Source organism: Nicrophorus vespilloides, unplaced genomic scaffold (genome assembly GCF_001412225.1).
Source record: "Nicrophorus vespilloides isolate i.1.1-1 unplaced genomic scaffold, Nicve_v1.0, whole genome shotgun sequence".
In the NCBI taxonomy this organism is placed as follows: Eukaryota; Metazoa; Arthropoda; class Insecta; order Coleoptera; family Silphidae; genus Nicrophorus; species Nicrophorus vespilloides.
The window spans coordinates 61,610-86,332 of NW_017096481.1; the positions used below are offsets into that span (position 1 = coordinate 61,610).

The following is a 24,723-nucleotide window of genomic DNA, read 5'->3' on the forward strand; positions in this document are numbered from 1 at the left end:
GGAATTACGATAAAGATTCCTTTATGCTAATGTTTATATAATAATGCGACTAAGAGACGCCTTGGATGTCTCTTGGATACTAATTATAACAATTACAATAATAATAATTTTAATATTATTAAAATTCACAAATTAAAAAAAAAATACATTATAGATTAAGTAACTTCTAATTCAAAATTATCTTACACTAGTTGTATTTTCACAATTATATTTTATATTTAACCTGCACCAAAAAGTTTGAGCACTGCTGGAATAAATAAATAAAAATAAAAAGCTTTTTCGTAACAGTTCTCACTATACTTTATAGACTTGAAAATCTTTTTCTATTTACTTCGAACCCAAAGTTTCCCACGCTCTTCTTTCATCATTTGTCCACTTCAACAAACTACACTAATCCACAAGATTCAATGTATTCTTCTTGTACTATTTCACAAAGTTTTTATCTTCCGATTGTTTACTCAACTGCACTCTAAAGAAAGTTTCAATATTACACTATAATCATTCTTAATATAACAAATAATTACATAGAGATTTCTATAGTTAAATAATCGGTAAAATAATTTGAATAAAGTTAGTTTAATTAAATTATTATATAAAAAATCGTCAACAAGTACAGTGGAACCTGGTATTTGTTAATTTTTATTCAATTATAAAATCATAATGTTTTGTTCATATAATAACGATCCCATTCAAATGTTTTGAGTCTTTGAAGGCTGGTAACATAAATAAATTTAATGGTAGAGAAAATATAACTGACACGATGCGTAAAAATGTTGAAAAACACTGTTTTATAATACCAATTTTGAATCTAGTAATTTTAATTGAATAGAAGTGGATATTTAATCTTAATTTAACGAGTGATATCTGATATGTATACGGACAACATCATTATTGAAATACAGCCTCGATAGCGCAGTAGGCAGCGCGTAAGTCTCATAATCTTAAGGTCGTGAGTTCGATCCTCACTCGGGGCATTTACTTTTTAACAAGTTTATAATTTCTTAATCAAATTATTTAACTTTAGATGCACCAATTTTCAGTTATGAATTCGTTTGATACATTATTAGTGTTAGATGCTTTTCAGTTTAGTTTCAAACTTTCAGTACGTTAAATTAATTCAATTTCGTGTATACGTATACATTTATAAATGAATCCAGAAAGCTGTATTATACTGTTATTACTATTTGTTTGTTGTTGCGTTGATCTTGAGGTAAAAGTATTTGTGCGATCCTGCCAGGATTCGAACCTGGAATCTTCTGATCCGTAGTCAGACGCGTTATCCGTTGCGCCACAGGACCTCTTGTAAATTACTATTTTGTTAAATTTCAATTTTACGAGATGTAGATTATATTTATTTTTAGCAAATTATTTTTATGTTGTTGGCAGTGATCCAAATTCTGTGATAAACCTACATAGAGCACAACAAATGATCAAAGTGTGTAGTATTAATAAATACACTGAATACAGAACAATGTGAACAATTGTATGTAAAGAATACCTGGCATAGTGCGACTTCGATTAGTGCGGATTTATTGTAGTACGAGTATAAAATTTCAATACATAATTAATTTTTATACATAACTTATACAGTCAAGTATTTTTTGTGCGATTTTAAAATCCTCGGCTAATTTAGTTTCAAACAGTGCGAAACTGATTACACTCACTGTTCATAATGATTAGACTCAGAGAAATTAAACATATACTAACGGCACAGGAGGTTTCCAACTGAAGTAGAAGAAACATATACTATCCTCACAACAAGTTACAATTGACATTTGGTACACATTATCACAATTTCTCACACACATATAAAATTACGGAACAAATATTGTCACTGTAGAATACTTCTGGTCTTGTCGTAATACTGATGAAAAGGTATATTATATGCAAATGTCCAGCCATAAATTAAGCAAGTAATATTCGAATCATCCAACCATCATAATGTAACAACTAAGACTAATCTCTAAGGTCTATTTCTATTCCAGTAAGGGTGAGAGCAGACTAGGTTACAATTTTGGGGCATTGAAAATGGTTCTTTGTGGGAGGAGTCTTGAAGAGTGTATAGACACATTTATGATCTTAACATAAATCGTGCACAGTAAGAGGTTTTAACGTTAGTTTATTGAGAATTGAAAGAGTCACAGAAAAAATCATGTATTATTCGTTCTTTTTGTATAATTATTTATAATCTATATATTTAATTTTGTCTGTAATTATTTATATATAATTGTAGTAATCAATATAGCTTTTGTTATTAAAATTAAGAAGTCTTGAAGAGAGACACATTTATGATTTTAACATAAATTGTGCACTATAAGAGGTTTTAACGCTAGTTTATTAAGAATTGAAAAAGTCACAGAAAAATTATGTATTAACTTTTTTTTTGTATAATTATTTATAATCTATATACTCAATTCTCTCTGTAATTCGTTATATAATTTCTGTAATAAATATTGTTTTTGTTATTGAAATTAATAATGTGTTGCAATAGTTTTACATAAATAAAACTAAGATTAAAACTTATTTTTTATACCAACAACAAATAAAAAAAAATAACAAATAATATCAAAAAGAATACTAGAATGTATATTCTCATATATAATTAAATACATTGAAATGGTCGTGAGTTAAATTGTTTGCATAAATAAGAAAATTACAATATGTTGCTGTGTCCAACCACTAAGGTTGCATTCCATCGAGAGCAATGACCGATAAGAACATTTGTATAGTTGATTTTATACATAGAATAAATAATTGTAATTTTTCATAGAAGTATCGTTAAAAGAACAACTACATAGTCTTAGACTTATCGTTAAGGAAATAGCAGCTAATAACCATAGTAGATACAATAAAGTAAAGTCTTTAACAAATATTTAAGACACAAGTAAAAACTCGTTAGATTAATTATTTATAAACTCTAAAAGTCCATAACAGAGAACCGAAGAAAATATTCCAGTAACCCGATTTTCCAACCCTGAGACACGACAATATAGTCATACCTGGAATAAAGTTACCTGTAATAACGAAGGTTCGATATAACTTAATCCACAATTTGAAGCCGGATTTTATATAAAAACAAATCCAATTTAAGGCCATCGACTGACAATCATCCGATTGGTGATTGATTGACGGAGACTCTTTACAGATGACTCAATCTATAAGCTTCAAAAATGTGGATGAAGAGGATGTTTTAAGTGAAAAATAGAAAACTTTCTTACCAACAAAGAAAAATAAAATGATAGTGAAATTAAATACGTTCCTGTCGAAATAATATTAACAAACAAAGATTGAAAAAGGTGATTAAATGACATTGATAATGTTTTTTTTTGTTATTATTAAGCGATCTGTGCTGAATGCAATAAATATGTATAGGAACTTGTTTCATGGAAGATAAACAAAACACAAATAATTTTAATTCATGCAACAATAGATTACTAAAAAGTAAATGAATTAAACACAGATTTAAATCGATAATCTTTGATTTTTATCAAATTTGATTAATGTTCAAAATATATAAAATTGTCAATAATAAAGTACTATTTTATTTGCACTATGTGGTGCTCATCTACTTTGATAAAATAACAGCTTCTCAATGTATCAGTTGACTTTTTTCAAATTATATATATTTATTTTGTTCTTTTTATTTCAGTATATGTTTTTTTGTATGATTGATGCAATAAACATTATATATACATTATTAATTTCAAATAAATTAAAATATATTAAGATTTAAATCGCAGATAATTTAAACATAACTGTTAAAATAAAGAAGAAGAAAAAGGCAATTAATAGCAACAATCGAGATTTTTTATTTTGATATAAACTCAAATGATCGCCTTTTCATTACAATATATCAATAATTCTAAATAACATCTGATTAAAGGGCTAACGACTTTACTCTTTTTACTCGGAACGATGTAAAGAATTGATATATTTTAATGCTTTTATATAAATTCGTTCCTAATTAAATTCAATAGAAATGTTTGTATAGAAAAATATATATATGTATTCAAATATACATGAAATTATTTCGATCATTTGGATTCAAAGAAAATACAAGCCTGCCATTCGGTCGAATCAAAATAGTAAATATATTCCTGGAAAACGAGACTACTGGCTGCATAATTAAACTTTCTGTATATATTTTGCTGCTATATTATATTATATGGTTCGAGTATTATCAGATAAAATATGTGCATTTCAAAGGCAATAATAATTAATTTTACAATTAAGTCGCACATTTTGAAATTCATATATAAAATTAATTTGTAAGATATTAAAGATTTTTAAAATTACATTAAGAAAAAATAATCAATCAAATGTGATTACGGATACTTAATAATAATTCGTTCTTTCAACAACAACATTATTGATTAATAATATCTCATTTTTAACGCTAGTTTATTAATCATGGGAATTTTTGCAAAGTGAGAAATATTATGTAAACTTCCACAGAAAGATCAATAATTGTTAATATCTTCAAATTTTATTCAAGTATTTATTTTAGTTTACCGTTGACATACGATATAAAAATTATGATATTAAATAGAGACAAAATTATTGATTAACAATTTCATGCTAATTGCTGTTATTATATTCTAACTATTAATTTATTTACGCGTGTCATATGTTACAATTGATTTGTCTTCTCCGCGATAAGTGCGTTTCGATTTTCATAGTCTTATTTTGAAATAGGAAATTTTCTAATACGGATGAACTATATGGCTTAATAAAAATCTTATTATAGCCCTTATAATGTCGAATAATAAACAGAAACTGGTTATAAAAAGAAGTTTGCATAAATATATTATTATCATTTATAAATGTAAAACTATTGCGAAAAGCGTAGAACTAACAACAGAGAAAAAAACAATTAAATGACAATAGATATGAAGTCAATTATTATAAGTAATGTTCAATACCATAAAACTAGTTCTAAAATATTAATTATATACAGAATTATCCCACATAGTAGGACTTCGACCAGTCCGGATTTACTATTGTCTAGTTTCAAAATTTCAAAACCTACTAAATACAAATCCTAATTTAAAAAAAAAAACTACATAAAATTATAAGTTTCTTTATACAGTCTAGTTTCTATGTGCGGTATATTTTATTTGTAATTAGTACCTCGATTAGTCCGGTTTCACAGCACTAATTTGAAGTAATATAAAAATTACAATACAAGTAGCCCGAAGGGCCGGAATCCACCATAAACAATACATTTCACTATCATTATTGTTGTGTGTGCTGCATGTGCTTGTCCGCACTCAGGTATATTTAGTCTAGTTTAAAGGGACATCTGTTTATGACAGTTATATTGCTTCTCTAAATATAATGGCATTTGAATAAGTCCCATAAAGTATTAGGTAAAGATCCTAAAAGTATTTAATTAATAGATAGTAGATAATTTGACAGATTTTGTAACATTGAAATATTATTTAATATTGATAAGTGAAGACAATTTCATATAATAATTAACTGCTATGTATTGTATGTAAATTCTACATTTAGATAATAATCAGGTCGACCTTTTAATAGGTTGTTTTTGGCTCATAGTCCCATTTGGTTTCTATTGTCACAAGCCGTATATTTATACTACCAAAATACATCTTTGATTCCTTTCTAAAAGGTAATATAATTTAAGTTTGGTGGATTTATTTTTACTCAATGAATCTATATGTTATTTTATATTTACTTCTCGTTTTCTTGTAATGTAATGAAAATGTATATTTTAAGTAATATAATATTTGCTAAATTACTAATTCAGTACATCCTTTTTTCAATTTTCCAAATAGAAATTACTTTCAGCGATCATATGAATGATGTAAATAAGTGTAAGTTAATTCAAAGTATGAGTTTTAATTTACTCCAAAGAGAAATGTATATTGTTTATCCATTTGAAATAGTTAAAAAGAAAAATATCTGACATATAATTCTATTGCCAATGGCATTAGCTCCAATCGAAATAGTAAATATATGTTGAAGGGAAGTTATGCAATTAAGTTTGGAGTGTAGTGCATGTTTTCCTGCATCTCTCGAGTCAGCCATCCTGTATAACTGGGTGAAAGGAAGGGTTCGTTATCTTTAATGGCCATACAAGTCAATAAGTCCCTTAATTTGCAGCTGTACATTGCGAAGATGATGAACGTACGGTTCAACCCAGTTCAATCAAAGATTGCTCTTAGTTATATACATTTCGAACGAATATTATTATTGTTATTTGTATTAGCGATTACTTGCAAATTCTAAATTCATTCGACGATACTTAATAGGATTATGCAGGTGAACCGTGCAAACGCGTTAATTAATCCAAATATCGAGGAAGGCGCTTGGCAGAAATGGAATTGGTATTTTTGGACATGGAGATTGTTCTAAATTGAAGCAATTACTTAATCCACGTTCGTCTGCGTGTAATAAGGTCCCATTTTCACTCATCCTCCTCCATTGGCGTATGCACGGCACATTGTGTGGGCTCAATCGTTGGGACGGTCATAAATCGGCCAATGTTATTACCAAATCAAAGACAAGACCACTTTGTACGTTACACCTTACTATTCATTTATTCTCAGTTACGATCAAGGTCACAGCTGTTGTTCCATATATTTATACACACATCACCATGTGCGAAACATACATGAAACCCAACTATAACAATTACTTAGGCTACACTTTATTCAAATATACTTGCATGTATTAGCATTACATTCAATCAAATATAATTTACTTGAATTTTATAAATACCTGAATGCTTGCACCAACCGAAAATATCCATATTCATAATACCGTGTAATTTCGAAATGTTATTTTCTTTATTTTTCGCGTGAGGCTTAAAATTAAAACGCTAATTTCATTTCATTTTCTGGCCGCATCGGATCTCTCTCCCCGTCCCCGTTTAATTAGCCAGCGCCGCTCTGGTCCCATCAGCCATGCAAAACTCGGCTTCGTTAAAGCGGAAAAAAGGGACAAAAAAAATTAGCGCAGTTTTTATTCTCTTATTCCTGTAATTGTAAACAATAACATGAAAAAGTATACAAAGTTCGTACTGGGGAGGTCCAATTTTTAACTCAATTACCAAGCTTTTACTGTAAAACTGAATTTCTTATTTCCTCGGTGTTGCCTTTTTAGTTGTTTCTTGACTGATGTATAAATCCATGAGAACTTTTACAGTTAATAAGATATCATTTATGATAAAAGAATAATTATCCAAGCTTTTACTGTAAAACTGAATTTCTTATTTCCTCGGTGTTGCCTTTTTAGTTGTTTCTTGACTGATGTATAAATCCATGAGAACTTTTACAGTTAATAAGATATCATTTATGATAAAAGAATAATTATCTAAAATAAAAACAGTAATTCTTGTAAATAAAATAATCATTAATGCGAACAACTTGTTTGGAATATCATCATATAGAGAAAATAATATAGGGTGTACCAATAATAGTGGTAAATCTAATTTTTAAATAAAACACGTTTTTGAGAAAATTTTATTTAATCGTAAAGTAGACATGTAGGAATTATGTATGAAACAACACATCCAATAAATGCCACCCACGGCTGTGATAGAGAGACGGATTTCAGCGATACAGCGTATAATCTCCATCTTCAAGGCTTGGGTCATCGTGGATTTGTTGACATAAACTTTTGACTTCAAAAAATTCGAGACAAAGATGTCCAAAGGCGTTAAATCGCACGATCTAGACAGCCAATTCTGGTCGCCCAAACGAGAGATACACCACCATTTGAGCCACAAACTGGGTTATCGTTCGCCATTGACTGTTATTGCATTACCGGCAGTGTTTACGAAGAGGAATGGTCCAACGATGCCTCTCATGAAACACATGTGGGTTTTTCCAAATACAGCAATTTTACTTGTTAGATTAGACGCTGTATCACTGAAAACCAACCCAAGTTATGCCAAATCGTGATTGTGAATGTCGTCAAAATAACGCAATTGTGCCAGCCAGCAACGCCGAGAAGAACATTTATCAGATGTGTTGTTTCATACATAATTTCCACATGACTACATTACGATTAAAGCAAAATTTCGGTATTTTCTTACAAATAAATTGTTATTTAAAATTTTGATTTTCCAGTCTTGTTGGGACACCCCTTATAATCAAACCTCGGTTAACGTTATTTCTGATAATCAATAGATTTCGTTTAAAAGAACGTTATAAAATTAAGAAAACTTCATTAAGAAAATGATGATGACTTATTTGTAAATCGAGGTATGACTACTTAGAAATGTTAACATTAAAATAACGGTAGTATGATAAACACATTTTTTTAAATTCACCGTAAATAATGTTTCCAGTATAACAAAATCAAATGAATATCTTGATATTTTCCAGATACGATATTATCAAATACCGATTATTTAAGACCACAAAATATACATAAAGAAATCTTATGTATTTTATATAATATATATAAATATTTTTCTACAAACAATATCATAAATTTGCAAATAAACTTCTACGATGCAACTTGAGTTCACTTACTGGTGATAATTAGAATGCTAAACAGAAGCAATTGGGTTTCAAGCTAATTAATACAACAAAAGCAAACATATTGTTGAATATATGTTTACCTTTACTTGTATTTATTTTTTAATTATTTGTGTGATCGAAACGATACAAAATTACGCTAATTAACTAAAAAAAAATTCAAATTCATTTAAATGAACAAATTAAAAATGTTTTAGATGACATTAAATTAATGATTGGACAAAATAATATTTTACATAGAAAAACATTCCAATTTTTTTGCTGAGTCCCTTGGAGAAGACGTTGCTGAGGGCCATGCTGTAGGTATTTCCAAGGAGTTTCTAAACTTTTTTTGCATACATAAATTATTTCGTTGTATACTTAAATTATCACGAAGTTTTAATTTGTACACTTACTGTTTAAATGTTTTTCGAAAATATTTTAGTTGTTGATTTTATTTTTTTTTTAAATCTGATTCATTGACACTAGTTCTAAATTTTTCTACTTACAAAGTTAATTATTATTAATATTGGGTGGGAGTTGTGATTGGGCTTAATTTATAAATTGACAAATCAGCGTGAAAAACTGTATCGATTAGAAGTTTTCGTAAACGTATCTTTATATTTGTTTAAATAAAAAGGGTTATCGACTAGAAAATTTATATTATATTTATATGTGCTTATACTCTTATGAAAGTTGGATACAATACCATTACCATCTTTTACCCTTATTTTTAGTTATTTAAATCAACAGATAATATAAATATGTTAACCTTTCTCAATATTTTACAAATAATTATGCTTAGTCTAAATTTGTAAGTATTTAATCAATATATAAATGTTCTACGATAAAACATGAATCTGTCTGTGCATGTGCGTATTCAATTAATATTGAACAATGGCGTATGTCGGACAACTGGATACAGTTGACGTACTAAAATGATGCGGTTCAGCCCTGAAACATAAAAAAAACACATTTGCGGTGAATATTAATTAAGGAACCTAATTGAAAATCGGCCGACCGGAGAACGACGATGACATTGCGGCGATTTTAAATGTTTAATGTTCAAAATTTAATGAAACATACATGAATAACAAACATTCAACAACAACAAAAAAAAAACATGCAAGCCTTCGCTGCGCAGTCAACCAATCTTCATTGTTTATCAATATTTCATTTGTTTATATGTACACGGAATTGACGCACGCACTCTTGCATAACAATCAAATAAACAACTAAAGGAGGAGTATCTCTCTGGCATATTGATCCAGTAAAAATGATTATTTTAATTCCTCTTGAGAATATTGAGCTTTATGGGCTAATTAGAATAATGCGTTCACTGGACGTGTATTGATTAATCGACATTTAATGCATTTCGCTGGAAAAACTCTTCTTGCATTTCATCCGTAATAGCTAGCTAGGTTGGCCACTTCCTCTTCTCCACCCGCATCCTATGCATGCTCCTTTTTTTATTATGATTATTATTTTTTAATATTATCTAATCTTATCTGCATATTCATTGGTCGGACGGTAATCATAAGTTCATTATCCTGTTTGCTTTCTCATTGCGAATTGCTCTTCTATTACAGGACATGGACTTGCGTGCAATCAGCGGCGACGTCCGGAAGAGCAGAAGGTTGTAGGATTGTGAGCGATTCGGTTCAGTTCGCGAAGATGAACGACTCGGCGGCGTTAATGCAGATGGACAGCTCGAACTCAACTCTGAATTACAACTATACCAACGACTCATTTTTCATCCCCGGTGAGACCCATTGTCTAATACCTCCAAGCAGGACATTGTTTACGAGCTTTTCCTTTGTTTTGCAGATAGTAACCAGTTCATACTGCCGGTATGGAGACAGGTTCTCTGGAGTACGCTCTTTGCTGGAATGGTGGTGGTGGCCACCGGAGGAAACCTGATAGTCATCTGGATAGTTCTGGCCCACAAGAGGATGCGCACAGTCACCAACTATTTTCTCTGTGAGTTTCATTTGTTTGATGGGGTTATAGTGAATGCAGGAGATCCGCCCAAGATCAATGCAAATCTACCTCATCCATTTTAAAGATACATTTCCGTGCGGTCAAGGTAAATTGACCGGGGCTAATAAATCTCTCACGCTCAGGACGTACGGTCCATTTAACGCTGTGTTCCGTGCGTTGTTAGGTGATAACTTCCTAGGTGTCAAGTCGGCAAAATTACTTTGTCTAATAATGTTGATAACGCATATAAAACGGATATTTAACTATGACATTAATAACATTTACATGATTAATTACAGATTTTATTTTATAGTTTTTAAATCTTAGTTAAATTATATAGTAATATTTATAGTTATAAAATATCACAATATAAAATATTGCATATTTTTGATGGATAGATGTAAATTTAAAAAATATATGCTAGAAATCTTGATAAATTTATAAAGTCTTCAATATTCACTCGACAATCTTTGAAAATCCTATCTTCACTTAAAGAAAAATGTAAAAGGAATGAAATAAATTATAACATATTACATATATTAACTTTAAATCAAATATTTCATAAATTTAAGCGGAAAGAAAATTATATTTATTATTATTGATAATTATAATCTTAATTTGCTTAAATCTACATTTCCCGTTTAAAGAAACTTCGAATAGTTCAATTCATTATGAATCGAAATATGAAATAATCTAATATATAGCAAAACTCTAATTGAGATTAAAATGATGGTCGTAAACATACATTATTGTCAATAATTGTCTTATACCAAGAATATTTAATTATTAACTTACATAATCTCAACAATATCAATTAATTATATTAAATACTATATTAACATCTAAATTTCATTTGAATAAAAAAAACACAAATAAATGCAAATCCACTTATGTTAAGATTTCTTTTATTTTCATTTATGTGGCAACAACTATAATGATAATTAGTCGTAATTATAATAAATTTAATAGATAGTATACTACCTAATACTAAAAGTACTTGGGTATTTTGATTGACAATTTGTCATAGAAATTATTATCACATCACTATTATCACTTATGACTATTCCTTAAAAATATGACAGCTGGCTTACTTTCCAAGACTAGTTAATTATGAATATTTATTTTCTTAAAATTAAACAATCGATACAAAAAAATATGAGTCCTTATACACGAATAACGAAGACGAAAATATTTTGAATTATGGTATCAAGGGTCGACTAATAGCCGAATGGTTAAGTTGCCCCACACACGTGCCTGTAGCCACAAATTCAAATCCCAGTCAAACCAGGCCCTTTGTCATCATAGATGGACAGTGAAATGAATGAGGTTCAGCATATGGACCTTCAGCCAAGTGGATGGACAATGACAGTGTTAAGGATAGCAGCAGATTCAAAGTCAAAGGAAATATTGAAATCGCGGAGCATCATTATACTACTGAAGTTAACCTACAAGACGACAGCTAACCTACAAATAAAAAATAAATCATCATAATGGTAACTATCCACCGGGAAAGATTACCTACCTAATGTCAACCGCGATCTTAAATGTTCAAATTGATGAATAAAATTACACGACATAAAAAAATATGGTATAATAGACATTTATTCCGAGTGATTTGGAAGACTGAATTTATTCTGATTATAAACATACACCAAACACATCAACAAAAATAAATTCAAATTCAAACGCACCAAAAAATACCAAGGATGTAATTATAAACAAAACTAGAAAAATCTGTTCACATATTTTAATAATTTGTAAGATATGTAAATTGGCAAATGTTGTTTAATATTCAATAAATTAATACCATTTTTTATGTAGAATTTTGGTACGAATACGAGTAGGTAAATATGAAGCGTCGGTACTTAAAGTATTACTAAATGAATAGTTAGATCCAGATTGATTATTATATTTAAATTATTATATTATCTCTAAGAAAACAACTGCAGTTCATAATTATCATTTCTATTTTCTATATACGTTATTATTTGGATGTTTATTGCAATAAGCATTTAAGTTATAAAATATTATTGCTATGCACTAATCAAAATCGAATATCAATAAATAGTACAAGAACATTATTGTTATGATTATCTGAGAAATACCAAGAAATAATAATTTAATGTTATATAATGAAGCTTAATAAATCCATCAAATTACTAAGTTTGCATACTATCCAATATTTGATAGAACAAATACAAAAAGATAAAGTTTATCGAACTAGTTTATAAACAAAACTTAAAGCACTCCAAAAGTTGAGACTTTACAAACTTCAGCTAGAATCTATATTATTAATTATATTTGTAACAAATATCGCATAGAGCAATAAAGCAATCAATAATTCCTTAGAATTTTATATTTTGTAAAAGATAAATATTATTATATTTGACTAAAGTAATATATTCGATTGCAAATTGTCAATTGATTAATACAAAAAAAATAGTCCGAATAATTAAAAGCGTTAGAAAGTATTAAAATGTATTATTTAATAGCGTTATGTTGCTGTAAATAACAGCGAAATGTATTCTTTTACAAATTTTATTTTCCTAAAAAAAACAGAGCAAAACAGAATCCGTCCCGTTTTCCCGAACAACTAGAGGACACTTAACTCGCTCAAAGTGGGAAAGTGTGTAATACTGTATATATATATGTGTATATGTATAAAAAAAAAGATTTTCTAGTTTGTTTTTCAACATGTTTTCCCCACAGTGAATCTGTCGGTGGCAGACACGATGGTTTCCACGCTAAATGTGACTTTCAACTACGTGTACATGCTGAACTCGCATTGGCCCTTCGGTAGGCTGTACTGCAAGATATCGCAATTCATCGCCATGCTCTCCATTTGCGCTTCCGTCTTCTCACTGATGGCCATCTCCATCGACAGGTAACAAATGCACATCCATTCTTGTAAACTTACTTTACGACAATCGACCGATACTTTTCCTCTATCGTGTATTGTGCACGACGGATGCGAAGTTCGACGGATTACAGGAAATAATGATTATGAATATTCAAATGCTGGTTATGAATAAATTTAAATAATATTTGATACATCTTTTCGGGGTGAGTTTTAAGGACGCCCCGGAGGATTCAATCCAAGTCTAAATTTAATATAACCAAATCAATATTGTTCGTCTTAAGGTACATGGCCATAATGACACCGTTGAGGCCAAGAATGGGCAGATCCGTTACGCTCTGTTTGGCTATGTCCACTTGGGTTCTGGGTATCGCCATCTCCAGTCCTTATCTCTTCGTATTCACTACGTTCACAGAGAAATACAAGAATGGAGAAGAACGTGTCATATGCTACGCTCAGTGGCCAGATGGTGCCACCAACGAATCTCTATATGAATACATGTAAGTACAATTAATTCTTATTAATCTAATCCATACTAATAAACATATGAAGTAAACCTGAATGTAAAGATTAGGATTTTCTAAAGAAACTAACTATTGAAACTAACTATCGAAGCAAATGCAATTTTGAAAAGTCAACAGGCAGAAATTAAAGAATGCTCCACTTTAGAAAAAAATGTTTTTGAATTATAGAATTTAAACATTAATAAACAATATTTTAGATCTACAAAGACTTCCGTCTCAATAAATAAATAATAGATCTAAATAACAAAAATACTTTTTTTTTGTAAACAAATTCATCATTTTTTCAATTTATTTACTATTTATGGAACAAAAATGGAAATAAAATATACTTCATAAAACTATAAAATTTATTATATTCCTATTTATTGATATTATTTACAAATTGTAATTGGTCCGAATTAGGTCTTTTACTTCTGTCTTATTTTACTAATTTTTGAAATTATCTTATTTCTTGCATTTCTTGTAAATTTCCTAAAATATATTTAAATATACAATTATATTTAACAAGTTAATTTAAATTGTAAAACCATTTGACATGCGATCCAACAAATTTGTTGTATTGTGAACAAATTGCAAAGAGTATATCACCAGTTCATCGCTTTAACACAATGTGATATATGTCACGATAGAATTTAGGTTGAGAAACGTTATTCTAAAAGATATTATTCAAATGCTAGTTAGTGTTGGTACACTTCAATTTTATAAAAATATTTATTATAAGTACTACGAAAAATAGAAAAATACTGATGATAACTAAGAGTATTTTACCAATTTTTCGCTTTGACGTAAGGTGGCAACTATTATTTGGTGAACCAATTTAAATTTAACCTAAACTTCTTAGATATCTTATTATTTTATATGACGTTACGTAAATATATTTAAGTGTGAATAATACAATATTATAAATTACAATCGGTAGTTAATATAAAATTGTATTAATAACTTAAACAATATAACAGTAATATTTGTTTTATTATTCAATTTCCTATTTCTACTTGCTCACTTGCAATTCAACTGCACTTAAATTTCGATTAACTTTACCGCCAAGTCATTTTGCACTTTTGCTTTGAAACCTATTATATTTTGTCCATTCATAGTATGTTGCCCAGTAAACTTAATATATTCAAAAGCGGAGTGGTCTAACCTATAACATTATGCTGATTTTCAGTATATGCATGAGTTACAATTTGCAGTAAAACTCTCCACTCCAGTTTTACGAAATTGCCATCGCCTACTTTTTGGAGAAAATGAATAATTTGAAAACTATTTCAGTTTATCTTCTAAATAACAAGTTTTATTTTTATTTGTTCATTCTTTTAATATTCCTCTTGTCCTATGAATTGCGCGATATATTATTAATTTTATAAATACATTTTATATACGCTTTTAATTAAAAATATGTTTTCTTATTTAACAAATGCAATTACTAAAGTATTTCAAGCACTAAGTTTAAGTTTAACATTTTGTAGATTTAAATAATAATTTAAAAATATTGCTAAATATAGTGGAAATAATTATTGATAAAATGTTAAAATTTATTAAAATACACATAATCAATCATCATAAAGGCACCTTATATCAGCAAAATTTCAACATTTGGAATTGCCAAAATCCTTCCCTGATCCCAAGAATTGTTTCAAATAAAAGTCGAATCCACGAAATGCATTAATTTCGGATTTGTAGTGAGAAATAGTATTTCAAGAAAGAATTTTAATAATTTATATATTTTCCATTTTGCCCAATGACCATCTGCCATCTTTATGCCAACTTCACTTTATTTTGAGTAAAAAATTTCCAACCATTCGTGCAATTTGTTAAACCATAAACTTTACATCTTTCCTTGTGATTCTCAGCAAATTAATTGCCAATCCACAATATATTTTAATAATTTTATAACAATCACGATAAAAAAAAACAAAAAATTAATAACCCTAATATTGTAATTAACATTACCTATTGTCATTAAGTGTGCGGAAAGGAATGAAATGCTGATTTATTTACATGATCCATGTTTTTAACACGAAGATAATAAAGCTACACTTTTCATTTTGCTTATTGTTTGAGCAATTTTCGCAAACAATCGGTCTTCGTCTATTATTCAGTAAATGAGGAATCCTTCTCTTTTGGGATTTACAAGCGTTGCATAAACAATAGTTTTGTTAAGTGAAAATGTTCAGTACTTCTCTTGGGTTTCCTAAATTACCTTTTAAAAACAAAATTCTTATTTTTTTTTGTTATTAACTTTTCGAGTATAGCGAAATTTGCGGTTTTGATAATGTGTTCTGGTTCGCTCATTGCAGATACAACGTATTTAATTTGTGGGTGACCTATGTAGTCCCAATTGGATCCATGACCTACACGTACGCCCGCATAGGAAAGGAACTTTGGGGCTCCCAGAGCATCGGCGAATGCACTCAGCGTCAGATGGACAACATTAAGAGCAAGCGAAGGGTAGGAAACAATCAATAATCATCATCATATATTCATTTTTTTCTCTTCATTTTTTTTGTGCCTTCGATATCGTATGACAATAAACCGCACCCACTGATAATACAAATGAGTTTTTCCGACATGTGCACTTTAATCGATTACAAAATCAATCCGGTAAAGCGTGCTCTAATTAAGTGAAATCGAAAACGTTCGTAAGTAACCGCACTGTGTGTATATACACAAACACGCACAAAAATATAGGAGAATGGTCGTCATCAATTATTTACATGACATTATGGCGCCACTGAAATTGTTAAAGTGTTTAGTTGGATCTCTGCGTTATTGACGTAATTAAGCTTGAATTGCTGGATGCAATGTGGATGCAATATTGCTTGCCAGATTGGAATCCGAGTAGTCGGTTAATATTTGCTTCTCAGTATTTGCTAAAATCATCACGGCTGCTGCTTCACATTTATTATTTATAAATTAACTCTTGAATGTTATTTGAACTATTCGGTAATTCGCTCGTCATTTTAATGGTTAATTAGCGGTTTCTTTCACACGAAACATTGCAAATTTAAACGCAATTATGCGAACCAAAGGGGAGCCAAACTTTGGCATCTGCTAAATTCCTTGCATAATCAATTTGAAACTTTCGAGTTGCTAATATTTTACTCGAAATTTCCATTAATTGTTTACATTGACGAAGATCTCGAGGTCATACAATCAATGAGAAGATATTGCAGAAACAATCCCGCACAAAATCAAATTATTTCAAACATTTCATCTTCATTTGTAGTGCAACTATAACTTTCCTAAATTATTTGTTATAATACTGTTATTTTTATAAAATAATAATATCTAATCTTATATTGTATAAATTAATAACAAAAAGTAAGTGCATATGAGAAATGCCGTCATTAAATGGGGTGGAAAGAGCAGTGATAAAGAGCGAAAGTGAATAGGTGTATAGAAAATGATTCTACCGAACTTAGTTTCGATGGATAATTAATCTTTGGTATTTTTTTTTGTATGTGAGTGTATCGCATGCTACTGATACTATCGTTAATTATATGGAATGATGGATGGATAGTTGATATACTTCAGAAATGTATTGATGACCGATCAGCCGTATCTCAAATGGATTTGCTTCAAATTACACGTAAAAATATATATATGCCTCGAATAGTGCGGGTAATCGGTTTCGCCGGACTAATCGAGGACTTTAAAATCACACAAAAAGCGAAAAAAACGATGTTTTTTGTATAATGTTAGATTTTATTTTCAAACCGTACTATAGTGAATCCTGACTGATCGAAGCCGCACTATGAGAGTTATTGCTATACAGATAAATATATGTATTTAAAATAAACAACAATAACAATATTATTCGAATATTATTTATTTACTCATTTTTATTAGCCTTAATCATTCCAAAAATAACCAAGACTCTGTCTTATTAAAATATATTGCCGAAATCACTTTACATGAAAATATACAAATATTTTTTTGTACTACTTGTAATATTTAAAATTTTACAAATTGAAAATGAAACATACTAATAATTATAATAGATTTATAATCTTCAATTATTAATATTGTTAATGTTTGTTCGGTAAGTAATTTCGTATTTTTAATTCAAATTTAAAGATAGAAATTTTGTATTAAAAATGAATCTTATTAACTATTTTTTTTATCTTTTATGCAATTTCAAAATAATATTCAGCCAGTACCACTCAGTTTTCTGAGCAAAAAAAACTCATTCATGTGCGTTTTGTAATACTCCTAAATTCATACAGGGAATTTTGCAGAAATGAAAACAATGATTGAAAATTATGGATTTTTCATTGGTCATTTTAAAAATTGAACATTTTCATTGCGTTCTAGCAATAAATCGCAGTTATTATTACATTTTGTTCACTCAAATCATGGAATAACCCAATATGGTACAATATGGTTATTTCTGGATTTTATCAACTACTTCGCTCAAGCCTTACGGCATTTTATCTATATAATGCTTAAATATTTGTTCTTAATTAATTAACACCGAAAATACTGTTTGTTTTGCTTCATATTGACAATGGAGACCAATTACATAATGTAATCTAAGATACACAGAAAAACATAAACTCATAGAGAAATATATGTTAAGAGATATTGTGTGAATAATGTTTCAAATATTTCTTGCTAACGCATTTACCTGTGAAATACGAAATAACTTTCCGTACAACCAAATAATATATTTAATGGTTGCTCATTTTTATTTATAATATATTTTACATAAGGATCAGTGCGCATTTAATTTATACCATATAAATGACGACCAATTTGTATTATAATAAAATTTAATTATATTGAGTAATTGAAATTTGCATGCAAAATATTTGTATTTTGATATTCAATTAATTATTAAATTAATCCAGATTTATATCTAGATTTTATCATTATTTTTTTTAAATTTTATTTAAACATTTTTATTGACCACAATTATGCCCAACAGAGGTCTTTCCGCCCAGATTTATTGAGTTTATTTTTAATCAATTTAACTAGTTTATTGTTAGGGAAGTTCAGATTTAACCAAAGCGTCGTGGTCAAGCAATGTCGTAATAGATATTATTAGAGTTCAGACTGGTGACGCTCTAACGAATAGAGAGCAAATGGGACGCTAAAGCAAGGGAATACTAAACTCTGTTATAATTCCTGCAAGCGTCTAAGTTAGCACGTTACAACTAACATTCCGGATATAAATCCAATTATTGTAAATGCACGTTTGTTTTTGAAATATAAAAATATCTGCTGCAAAGAGCTATTGGTCATATAACCAATTTACTATTACACATATTTTACATTTTTGTAACCGTAAATTGTTTTATATATAAAAACGGGGCGACTAATAGCCGAATGGTTAAGTCGCCAGTTCTAATCCTGCCAAGCCCTTTTGTGAGCCCTCTCGGTGCATCAATAGGGCCATCGTTAGTCACAGATGGACAGTAAAATGAATGAGGTTCAGCATATGGATCTTCAACCAAGTCGATGAACAATGACAGTGTCAAGGATAGCAGCAGATTCACAGTGAAAGGAAATAGTGGAATCGCAGAGCATCAATATACTACTGAAGTTAACCTACAAGCCAACTAAAAAATTAAAAATCTAAGCATCATAATGGTAAACTATCCACCGGGAAAGATTACCTACCTAATGTCAACCGCGATCTTAAATTTACTCAATGTTCACATTGATGAACAGATTGTAAATAAAATTACACGACATAAAAAAATATATATATATATATATAAAAACATTATTTATTTTAACATTTGTCTCTACATTAGAGCAAATTATCTGAACTGATTCCACATTTGAAAATCATTGCATTGTTTATTTTGTTGCAATTAATAGGCAAAAGCAATAAAATATTGTCGTTCATAGCAAAATACAGTTCTAAAATTTCCAGATTTTTACTCGTATAGTGAAACATATTCAAAAATACATATAATATGTGTATTTCAAAAATGATGTAGCAGGCACGCGATCCGGGACTTCTCTTCTCATCGTCACTCACTATGCGAAAAGTCGCTCGTTAAGCGAGTCATTTTTCTTACAATACATTTTGCTCGTTAAGCGAAATGCTCGTTATGCGAGGTGCTCGTTAAGCGAGTTTCCACTGTAAATAAATATTTAATATATGGAAAAAAAAATATTAAAAAAAAGCAAAAAAGATGTCAATATGGAGAATACAGAAAACCTTATCATATAAACTCTTGGGATGTGGTACCGTTATTCCTTACCTCTTCTTCCTGGTATTTCCCTGCTACACACAGTACAGGATTGCAGTGAGACGCCATAGTAGACGCTGAAGTGAACCCACAGGCCCACAGTATCATGAAAGAAAATAATTCTGAAACCTCTTACATCCTTTTAAATCTATTGTCTACTTGGTATATAAAATCAAAAATAAATTAAATTCATTGACAGGTCATTTTCACTATCAGTCGAAAAGTCATGACATAGTTCTGGGGATCGACATAAGTCAGATAATATAATCATATTCTTGACATCATCTGTTATTAGTTTATTATGAAAATATGCAATGTTTGTTGAAAATAATCGGTCAGTCTTACATCATCATCGAAATTTATTGTTTTTTTTTGTAGAGATCTTCATTACAATGATGATCACCATCATTAGAAATATTAGAAATATATCTTCAAATTATAAATTATGTTTATTATTATTATGTTACATAAAATAAAGAAATAATTTATTAAAAATTTCATTACTATTATGAACTATACAAATACTTGGAAATAAAACGTAATGTGTTAATACAACTCAGTATAGAAATACGTTTCTATAACTTTACAATTCGGATGAACTCAAATTAATTGAGCGCCCTCTAATGTTTTATTCCTCGCACTACGTGGCATTGTAGTTCCGTGCATTATTTAGATATGCGTGCGCATGCGCTTAACCACTAAACGTTAGAGTTAACTCAAGTTTACATTTTTAGTACCGACTCGCCGCAGAATATTTTTTTTAATGAAATTACTTGCACTACGTGTGAAGCCACTCCCCAGAGATATTGACTTTTTGGTTCTAATCAGTTCATACTTTATATTATTTGTGTTGTTAAATCGATGTAAGTGCAGTTAATGAGAGTGATTTATCACCAGATTAATTTTACTGATATTTAGTTTGAGAAATCGTCGTCTCCGACAAACAACATCGTCTTGGTAGATAACAGTTGCCCACCTCCGAGTGCTAGATACTTTTATTCGCAAAAATGTCAAAACGAAAACCTGAATTCATTAAAATTTTCATTTGGAATGCTATCGACTATCATACGAGAAATAATGAATTGAAGGTACTCATAGAAAAGCTACGCGCGGATGTGTTATTTATCACCGAACCATGCTTCGTTCCCAACATAAATAACTACGATCGAATATGGAAACCTGGAGGAGACACAGCGATATTCGTGAAAAGAAACATGGACCAACAAACAATTACGTTACCGCATTTTACTAATCTAGAAGCTACTGGTATAGCAATGCATTTTGCTGATGGCAGCACACTCCACTTATACTCTGTATACAATTCTCATAAAAAAACTCTACAAATCAAAGACCTGGAGAAACTCATGGACGTCAATAAATCAGTCGTTATAGCCGGGAATCTTAACTGCAAGCATCCGGCCTGGAATAGTAGAGTTTCCAACTCTAAAGGACGTAGGCTGCTGAAGTTTATGAATTATACAAATTCCCTGGTGATTGGACCTGCTTCACCAACTTACCATAATCCAGTTCTAGGACCAGACGTCGTTGATATTGCTATTTTAAAAGACGTGTCATTGGAGTATAGCATTGAAGTCGCCGACGAGCTCGATTCAGATCACATCCCAGTGATCCTGCGCATCGGATCAACAAAAAACGATTTACCACCTGAAATTTATGAGCTAATCAAAGAAAAAAGGAATGCAAAAAAGGTGTACCGGCGAACACTCTGCCCAGGTGACAAAATTATCCTAAGGAGACTAAGTCAACAACTCCGCGATGCTCTGAAGGAATACCGAGCTACTGATAGCAACAGCGACTTGTAGAACATTTATAACTTTGATATAAAACGAAACAAGAACGAATCTCGGAAACAATCACTCTTAAATAACCTTTCTTCATAACTTATATATATATATACTTTGATATCTTTTTGTAAATAACATTATTGTTTTATGTTCATCTCATATACCTTTCATTATCGTTACCTCGATTCCACTATTAATCTTCACTTGAAGTTCATATCTATATCAACTATTCTGCATATTTTCAAACACTTCAACGGTCAGTTTGGAGATTAAATGCAGGTACGCAGATCTCTGCCACTTCGAGAACATGCATTGATATAAAAAATAAGTTTTTTTTTTTAAATTATTTTATCTAATATTAATTGAGGACATTAAAGGTAGATTGAAAACAATGTATTATGTAGGAATATATTTTCATTGTAAATTAAATAAAGGACTATCTATATTTTTATATTTCACTTTTTTTTCTGCAGGTGGTTAAGATGATGATGGTCGTTGTGATCATATTCGCAGTTTGCTGGCTTCCGTTCCATTCCTACTTCATAGTTACATCCTATTTTCCGGATATCACGAACTCCCCGTACATTCAGGAATCATATCTGGCCATATACTGGTTGGCGATGAGTAATTCTATGTACAATCCAATCATTTACTGCTGGATGAATGCGAGGTAAAAATAAATGGATATTCGATCACAACGATACCGTTATCAATTGCATTTGCGCTGTCGATTTTTAGGTTTCGACGAGGCTTCAAGCAATTTTTCTCGTGTCTGCCGTACGTTAATGTGAGTCCAGGTGCGTTGACGAGGCGAGAGGTCTTCACCAGTAGACGCAGATCGTGTGTAGGATCCCCGGACCACAACCGCATCATCAGAAATGGTTTGTATTATTATTATATTCATATGTTAGCGGAAAAGTGTAATTAATGCATTCGTTCTATATAATATTCACATTTTTTAAAGTTTTCGGCATGATATAAAACAGCGTTTCTCAAACTTTCATCGCGCGACATATCATATTTCTTTGTAGTTGCAAAGCGACCCAATTGAATATAACGTGTTTTTAACTCGTTCACGGCAGCTGTCATTTGACGACCCATTAAAAAATTAAGTCATGGATTAAGTAAGATATAAAATACAATATCGTACTTAAAACCGTTATATTCCAAATAGTTTTGTGCATTAAAAACATTTTATAGTGATTTTATAGAATCCCAAATTAGATACTTTGCCGCTGATGGATGGTATATTTTACGATATGACAGTATTTGTAATAATTTAGATAGTATCTTATTGATTATTAATTTACAACTACTACATTTAAAAATATAATAACATCATTGTTATTGAATCAATAAATATGCTTTCTGGATTATTGGATAAAGTAGTAGTAGTTATAGCAGTACTAACATAATATGAAAGGAAAGATGAGATAAAGTAGGGAGGGCTGTGTGCGAGCGGTGTGGAGGATGTTAAAGTATGTCTGTACTATTTATTTAGGTACAGTAAGGACGTGGCATAATTTTCAAAGGAGTGAGGATACTCACTACACAAATATTCCAGATGAGATGTTGGTGGACCAGTCGAGGACCAGCAAACGCTTGAAGGACACCACCGACCTGCGTAGCTTCTCCTGACAGAAACAGTACCGCACCAAGGAGGAGGACAACGGAGTGCGGCAACAGCGGACATGGATATAGGGACACGCCTCGCGGACCACCAACCAAACTGGGTTCCGCGACGGACCCATACTAGAAACTAAGATGTAGCTATCTACCAAATACACCACACTACAGCATCGTCACCATGCTCACAATATCTATAATCGTAATACTGATTTGCAACGGAGAAAAAGAAACAGCGAATCAAAAAAATAGTTAACAAGTATTTAAATAGAAAAAAAGAGTATAAAGTGTCGACATTTTCGTTTACTTCTTACTACACGAAACTCGTTCTCTTTTATATAACAGGCAGCTCGGTTGATCTTATTTATTCGGAGGATATACTATGTCATGTGAAATATTAAATTGGTGCAGACTCATTAAGTGGGCAGATGTGGTGAGCCAAAGCTCGATTTCATGTTGCTCCACATACACGGTTTCCCTTTGCTGCAACTATCTTTGAAATCATTAGACACACTTGAAATTTTCCTAAGTTTCAAAACTCCAATAATTCGTAATTGCTTCGAATTTACTATTATTCTAATAAAACTAATTAAATATTATTATCGTTTTCGACTTACGATATAGTTGATAATAATTAAACTTAAAATTAAATGATTAAATATATAAAGTTTCTGCTTATTTTAATAATTTTATGTTTGTAATAAGATATATAACTCTTGCCTTAATTCAATGATACAAGCATTACATTTATATTATGTATATGGCAAAGTATTCAATATTATATTCACAAATTTATTAATAATATTAATTTCAACAATAAATTACCCGGAACAATTATTTTATTAATACTTTTTGCGCCAATTTAGCAGTTATATATACAAACACAATAAAGATAGTGTTAAAAGCTGTTCCGTTTTATAACTTTTGCGCATTGATACATGCAGATAGGCTGTCAAACTTACAGCCATGCTTTGAAATATACTATTTCTTAGATGTCATATTTTTCTGAATAACATTAGTTTTGTTTAACTATTAAACAATTTATTTTTAATTATCTACATCTTGCCTTGTATAGAAATTGTCGTAAGTCGAAGACTATCTGTTAAGATAATTCCGGTATAAAATAAGAATGCACTACTTCAATGTATTTTAAGTGTAATTACTAATTTTACATGTAAAGACTATTTGAAGAGATCAGAATGTTAAAAAGTTTCTTCTAACTAATATATATTAAAT

General features: G+C 30.0%; 1 protein-coding gene and 2 non-coding genes across 5 annotated transcripts; 2 read left to right on the forward strand and 1 right to left on the reverse strand.

The window, feature by feature from the left end:
* The first annotated feature begins 901 nt into the window (after positions 1–901).
* On the forward strand, positions 902–974 carry Trnam-cau. The gene has a single exon. It is a non-coding gene; the product is annotated as a tRNA-Met (tRNA).
* A 251-nt stretch (positions 975–1,225) lies between these two features.
* Trnar-acg lies at positions 1,226–1,298 on the reverse strand. Its single transcript has one exon. It is a non-coding gene; the product is annotated as a tRNA-Arg (tRNA).
* A 161-nt stretch (positions 1,299–1,459) lies between these two features.
* On the forward strand, positions 1,460–24,059 carry LOC108557127 (tachykinin-like peptides receptor 99D). 3 transcript variants are annotated; one of them, XM_017913538.1, is made up of 9 exons: positions 1,460–1,537; positions 10,079–10,251; positions 10,317–10,469; positions 13,179–13,353; positions 13,611–13,826; positions 16,151–16,301; positions 22,335–22,531; positions 22,600–22,742; positions 23,363–24,058. In XM_017913538.1, the coding sequence occupies exons 2-9, from the start codon at positions 10,164–10,166 to the stop codon at positions 23,497–23,499; spliced, it is 1,260 nt and encodes a 419-aa protein (XP_017769027.1). In that variant the 5' UTR covers positions 1,460–1,537; positions 10,079–10,163; the 3' UTR covers positions 23,500–24,058. The 3 variants fall into 3 exon arrangements, with proteins under 3 accessions (XP_017769027.1, XP_017769026.1, XP_017769025.1); XM_017913537.1 differs by lacking the exon at positions 1,460–1,537 and adding an exon at positions 1,594–1,875 and having other exon boundaries at positions 23,426–24,059; XM_017913536.1 differs by lacking the exon at positions 1,460–1,537 and adding an exon at positions 1,594–1,875.
* The last annotated feature ends 664 nt before the right edge of the window (positions 24,060–24,723 follow it).

Bases quoted from the DNA above. Each gene is read 5' to 3' on its own strand.
- LOC108557127 (XM_017913536.1), top strand. The intron at 13,827-16,150 runs GTAAGTACAATT...CGCTCATTGCAG, and splicing joins GAATCTCTATATGAATACAT to ATACAACGTATTTAATTTGT. The intron at 22,532-22,599 runs GTAAAAATAAAT...GTCGATTTTTAG, and splicing joins TACTGCTGGATGAATGCGAG to GTTTCGACGAGGCTTCAAGC.